The 6,689-nt window shown below is 37.6% G+C and overlaps 1 protein-coding gene across 2 annotated transcripts; it reads right to left on the bottom strand.

The window, feature by feature from the left end:
• On the bottom strand, nt 1-6,624 carry LOC111320858 (homeobox protein Hox-B4). 2 transcript variants are annotated; one of them, XM_022923572.2, is made up of 2 exons: nt 6,152-6,624; nt 1-2,205 (listed from the first exon to the last, which is right to left on the bottom strand). In XM_022923572.2, exons 1-2 carry the CDS (start codon nt 6,501-6,503, stop codon nt 1,919-1,921), a joined length of 639 nt encoding a protein of 212 aa, XP_022779307.2. In that variant the 5' UTR covers nt 6,504-6,624; the 3' UTR covers nt 1-1,918. The 2 variants fall into 2 exon arrangements, with proteins under 2 accessions (XP_022779307.2, XP_022779308.2); XM_022923573.2 differs by having other exon boundaries at nt 1-2,202.
• Nucleotides 6,625-6,689: the final 65 nt, after the last annotated feature.

Here is a 6,689-nt window from a genome sequence, read left to right as displayed (position 1 = left end):
TTTTTCGAAAACCGAGAAGACGCACACTTCTCTATCTTTCTAAATTTATACAAAAATTAAATATGTGTGTTTTAATCCCACGTCCATCCGATGGAGATGATATGGCAAATAACGGAAATCATATCTGTATGGTAATAAGACTGATGTTATTTGTAAACCTGAAGATCCTGAATCGACTCTTATTGGGCAGTCTCACTGGAAAATAGTTTTCCTTACAATGATGAAACAACAATATGAAACAATCATGAAACAACAATATGAAGTACACTCTTTAGTCACTGTAACGCTGTTAAAACTTGGAATAGTAATAACAATTTGAATGTGCTCCTCTAGTGAGACAAAAACTGTGAAATGGACAGTTTGTCCTTCATTACAGGTATATTCATCCCCCGAAAGCTACAATAATATTGTTGGTACCTCTTTGAATTAGTATTGAATTTTATTATTGTTTCTGTTTACTTAAACGTGTAACAGCTACAGGATAGAATGCAATCTTTAATTGTAATTATACATCCGAGTGTTTGTTAATGTTACTCCTGTGATGATCACGAATAACCACATAATTTTTAAAAAGACCTTAGTCTCGAAATGTGGACGAGAATGCATAAGAAAATTTATATATCAAATAAGATGAAAAGTGTTTCTCACACTGTATAGTTGAGCAATTATGGAAAAGGAAGAAGAGGAAAAATTAGATTACTTTTAAAGGTGTCTCGATCTTTTGTTCAAAACTCCCGGTAATAATATTTCCGGTACGTCTATGAATTGAAGATTACTATTATTATTATTATTCAAAATTATTATATTCAAGATTATTATTATTCAAAATTGTTCGGCAAATTTTAGTTTTTCTCAGCTTTTCTCCCTTCGTACATGTGTCGTTTTCTTTTAAAAACAAATTCTATAAAATGAAGTAGTTTCCTGCTTGTTGTTTCAGTGATTTGGATTGTTGCAGGATGTGACGGATGTTGCACAAACTATCGATGGATCCGATCATACCTCACAGTCACGTATCTGAAACAACACTACCTTGACTTCAACCTAACCAGATATTTTGCAGTCCCACCGATGTATTTCCTCCTTGAAGCGTGCGAAAATCGTACCCTTTTCCTTCTACTTCTGCGTATATATGCGGTACGTTGTTAAAATCTTCCTCACCTTAAAAACCGAATTTATAGACATCATAGAATTTTTTATTTTTAAAAGAATTTGACTTGAAAAGCACTTTTTCAAAATTTTTCTTTCATAAAAGCATGAACCACGAACAACGAACTACCTTCATATAAGTTAGGCTCGAACGGATGTGGGACACAAGCATGTATCTAAACGTGTAACTTTTTTAGCATTTCACCAAACATACACTACAAGTTAAGACAAGCCATATGAATTATTTGGTTAAAAATATTTAATGATTGATCACCCTTATATTTCGAGAAAACAGACTCATGATTGTATCATACATCATTTCAAGGCCAGCTTAATGGGTGATTTCATGGACGGAACTCTGCAGAACCGAATGAAGCAATGATGAAAAACCTTTGCGACTCAAATTATTCTCTGTTTTTCTTGGCGCTAATATTAATATAAACTCTAGCTGTTATAATTTTCAAACTGTGGGTATCAGCCTATTAATGTAAGTTCCAAAATAAACGCTCTATAAACGAAAAAACTATAGACAATTTTCAAGAGTTCACAGGGAGACACCAAGATATGGACTTGATTGTTCCATTTGCAGAACATCTTCATTTCCGTTACCGTTTTATATTGTTTGATTTCACAAGTAGTTTCAGAGCGAGGTCTCTGGGTTTCACCTTGTATCACCTTCGATTCACGCAAACGTACGTTTTGCCTTCATATCAAACTTCTCAGAAACGCCTCTGGGAATCTTCAATGTAAACAAGTGCATAGCTCTCTACATTTACATTATCGGTTTCTCTTCGTCTGAACTTGTACTCGATCTTTTTGATACCGGAGTTTTCTTTTCCAACCGTTTTCCTTTCACCCGTTTCCACTTCATTCTACGATTTTGAAACCAGACCTTAACTTGTCTTTCTGTCAGGTCCAAACTCACCGCGATCTCGTATCTTCTGAGCCTGGTTAAGTAATTATTCCTCTGAAATTCATTTTCCAGTTCTTGTATTTGGTGTTTAGTGAAAGCTGTTCTTTCCTTCCTTTTCTTTCCGGTGGTTTTTCCGGCCTTTGCTGCTGAAAAACAGACATCAGAGGAATTTCAGATTTTAATCTTTTAAATTGATCAATCAATGAGATAAACACTACTCTAGGACGAAGACTGTAGAGAATACGTCAGAAAAATTTAGATCTTTGCGAAGTTAGGAAAAATGTACTGACTAAGGAAATCTTCCTAATAGGAAAGCTCAAATGAGCTTGGCTGAGATCTTCAAGATAGCTACTGCAATAGCTTTAAAGATTTGAGTCTTTGTATAAGAATCGCGGCAAGAAACTTTTGAATTCATCGTCAGTCTGGGGACTCTGTAACCAACATTCTAACTAGCAATAGAACAACACTGATCTGAGCCTTTACTGAGCTTAGAACCATGCATTTAGTTACAATGCACCCTTCACGACCACTCTTCCTGTTTCTTTTTTGTTTAATCTTCTTAAAGACTAACTGCCTCTTTCTTCTCTGCTCTATCAAAGCTGTTCCCTTGAAACAAAAGCTTATAAAGTTTATGAAAAGATAGCTAAACATTTAGCTCTGTCCAATTCTCTCTACTAAGATATTGGACGAGAAGGATCTTCTTAGCTTTTCTTTCACTGTCAACTGCCTTCAGTTCGAGAACACACTTGAAGCCGCACTTCTCTTTCGAGAAAAGAGGCAGGTGAGAGTTGTTCTCCAAAATTCGAAATTCCAACCCAAGTTGGGTTTATAAGAAGTACGAGGCAAGGAAACGGAATGATTTTAAAAGTAGTTCAAGAAGCTTGTAACTAAAGTACAAAGTACAAATAGAAGATTCGTGACCTTTTCCTAGGGAATGCCATCACGGCTTGTTGTCCACACCACCCTAATAGGAAATGTCGTTGGGTGCATTACATGGAGAAGCCCCACCTTCTCGTTTTGGTGTCTTCTGCTTTACCTTACAAGCAATCTATTCTTACGAAAATTATTGGCACCGGGAAACTAAGTATTTCGACAAATAACTAGAAGAAAAAAGTTGCAGTACACTGTAACGGGTTGTGTTTTCCTTGAAAGAGGGCAAGTTCAGGCTCACTAAGGTTTAACAGAAGCTAGAAGTACCATGCATTTCTGCTTTTCGCTCTGGTGGTTAATGAAGTCTGTCTTTCGGTAGAAGGGAGCAAAAAAAAAAATTAAGATTGTCTAAATTTCAGACCGAACAGGCTATTGTCTGGCACTCTTTGACCTTCTGGCGCAGTTTTTGCGAAACACTCCTTTTTCGGCAAGCTTCCACTAAGGGTATTGGTGTTATGTTTCCATTTCAGAGAATCAGGCCTGATACCTGGGAAGCTTTAAAGCAGTTATTGATCTCTATCTAATTAATAAGCGTTGAGGGTAAACTGCCATAATATCAATGTAATGAACTGACTTTGAAAAAAACAAATTATTGGTAGTTAGGAATTTTTCTTTGAATTTTTCTTTTGAACAAAGCGTTTGTTCTTCAGCCTCTTTGAGGTGTGCGGCTTTTGGATTATCAGTTGCTATCGCTATCCTCATTGCTAGATTCGTGCATTGAAATATTAGCATCGTGAATTACAGAAACAAGTGAAATATCTTGCTGAGTGAGTTTTGCAAATGATAATGGAGGAAACTTGTGCTAACTATGGTATTTAACAAACTTTGACTGTGGAGACAACATTTCCGAAATTACCCGAGCTCAAAGGTGCCATTATCATTTAATTTGTTTGTCTTCAGGGCTAAAAAAAAGCGGTGTGCCAGACGATAATAGCCTAAAGTAGAATTTGCTGTGTCTAGTTTCTCTTAAGATTTTCGAAAAGTAGAGACATCAAGTCAACATTGTGATTAATACAAGTCAGTTTGTGGAGAGAGTTCGGATTTACACTGGACAATAATATAGTAACAATTTTCTGTAAAAAATTGTTTTTGATGAATTGATAAACACGTCTGGGGAAATAACAGGACAGCAGAGAAGAGAGAACTCTCTAAATGCCTTCCTTTTCAGAATTGTAGAAAGGGAGAATAGTAAGTGGTGGATGAAATAACTTATTTCCACGATAAGAACCGAAGCCTTCTTGAAACTTGTAAGACAAGTTTAGCCACATTTCACCCGCGGCGTTAATAACAAAGATTTCATCGATCGAAAATGCTTAAATTTGTGTCTTAAATCAGGCATAACAATAGCGAAGGAACTATATGGCTTCCTTTCTTCCTCTGCACTATGAACTAAAGATAAAATGATGGAGGAACGTATTTCTACGAGTACAACCGTATACGCACACCAAGGTTTTCCTTTTTTGTAACCTGTTAGCTAAGATTTTCGACTTGTTATTTGCAGCTTCAATGCCAAAGATTTCATCCACAAAGCTTTAGTGTCAGTAGTTCGAGATTCCAAATACTACTGGAGACCACAACTATGCAATCATCTTGTTTGCTATTAGCGCAAGCTTTGTGTGGGTTATTGTGGTTAAGACACGAGACTCAGAGGAAGGAGAGCTATTACATTAACCTGCTATAGAAACCAAAACTTACCTACCAAATGCTTATCTATTTAGTATTCTTTAATCCTCAACAATCTCATCTTCAACGACTCTCCAACTAGAGCTCTTATCACCACCCTCTTATAAATGACACCTTTGTGAACAAGATCAATCTTACTGAATTAAACTCACGACAGGGGGCTAAAAGAGGATAGTTAATTGTGTAGAAACGAAGGTTAATTGAACAAAAGCGATGAGTAACCAAAAAAGTCGAAATGAAAAATATCCACGGTCTTATGGGCTGAGTTCCGGCGAATTTGTTCAAAGCCCAGGATACGGCGCACCTCTAGATTGGCTTCTAAGTTTGGTGAATCCAATTGCTCTTTAAGCATTTCTGTGCATTATCTTCCAGCCCAATTGTTTTTTCTTGCCTAAATGGCGTATAGAGCTTAGAGATTAAAGCTAACTGAAATTTTAAAGTATGTTTTGCCTAAAATTAAACCGTCTTTATCTAAAAACGCTTCTCTTAGCTACTGGGAAATAATACAGATAGAGTTCAAGTGCCTTGCCTAAAAAATAGTCAAGAGGAATACCTTGCAAATAGATATCGACGTTGCCAGCATTTGAATATTATCATAAAATAACTTCCAAGACAATTTATCAATTCATCCCTCACAAGGGAGGTTCATTTAAAGTTGTGGGAATCGAGATGCACGCAGGACCTCAAGATCCAACCACATGGCTAGGTCACATGGTGATGTTCTTTCGCGCTTATCTTCAAGAATACTCTAAACAAACTTAGTAACAACTAGTCTGAGGACAGATTCCAAGATCGATGAGTGATAGCATGTACCACTGATAGTAAGTAATTTCACTTTTGTAGAAATAAGTCGAAGATGAAGCACTTGACATTCAAGGGTGGGAGAAGATTTAGGTGATACCAACCCTAACGACATTCTGCAAAGAAATTTGGTAAAATGTGTTGCATATTCCTCCTTAAGGCAGCATTTTCTAAATAATTTTTACAGCTGCATGAACAAAGGAATGGAATACTTGCGCGCATAGGATTGCTAGTCTATCTGTTTCTTAGATTTCTTCCTAAAAGCTATACACTAATTTCAATATCTTATCTGGTTCAACCAAAGTTTTAATATAAACTCCACCAAGCACCGAGTGAGGATCAACCCATTCTTATCTAAAAGTTCTTACCGCATTTCCTTTACCTGATGATATTTACGTTTGTGGTCAAGAGCTGAGTTACAAAGGAGATGAGTCATTTTGTTATTAGGGGAGACTTTGACAAAGATATAAAGAATTCAGCTACAAACTGTCGACAGTTTTTCAGCGATGACCGAGTCGAAGCACTCTCAGTTATGGTACGATTTGCAAGCTAATGAACGTACAAACACGTCTGAAGTAGGTGCCAGTCAACGTGATAAATACTTGAATCGCAATAATAACACTTAAGAAGGTGTGATCTTTAATAAACATTAATAAAAGCATCATATGGGCTGATTACCTTGCTCACAGCTCGGTAGCAACTGTGCAGAACCCTCCATGACTTGATGCGGGTGTTCCGGACGAAGATCCAGCGTGCTTGGTTGCTGTGGAAGATGGTGCAACACTGGTGCTTCCTCCCTGGGACTCATCTCCATGTATCGTGCATAGTGCGTGAGCTTTGGTGAGATGTGGCCATAGGAGGCTGAACTACTAGGCTGATAGCTAGATACTGTTGGATATGCGTTATAGGAGAAACGAGGAGGGGGATTATAAACATACGGAGGGTGCGACAACGGTGGCGGATTGTGCGTTTCGTGTGGCGTAACAGGGTACGGAGGCCTGTTGTAGTTGAACTCTCGTGGGTACATCATGTGAAGTTGTCACTTTGCCTGTACCAGGTCAGTTCCTAGAGCTCGCCAGACAAACACGATTTGCATCAAGCGCGTTCTGAAGCACATTTATCGCGCAGTCGCTGCTTGGGTCGAAAGTGATACCGGGCCGCTACTTTTGAATGTGTAATCGATACGAGTTATTGTCTGTCGGTGCAGTACTAATAG

This window comes from Stylophora pistillata, chromosome 12, assembly GCF_964205215.1.
Source record: "Stylophora pistillata chromosome 12, jaStyPist1.2, whole genome shotgun sequence".
In the NCBI taxonomy this organism is placed as follows: domain Eukaryota; kingdom Metazoa; phylum Cnidaria; class Anthozoa; order Scleractinia; family Pocilloporidae; genus Stylophora; species Stylophora pistillata.
Note: the sequence above shows the minus strand (reverse complement) of the source record. Positions and strands in the feature narration are given on the sequence as shown.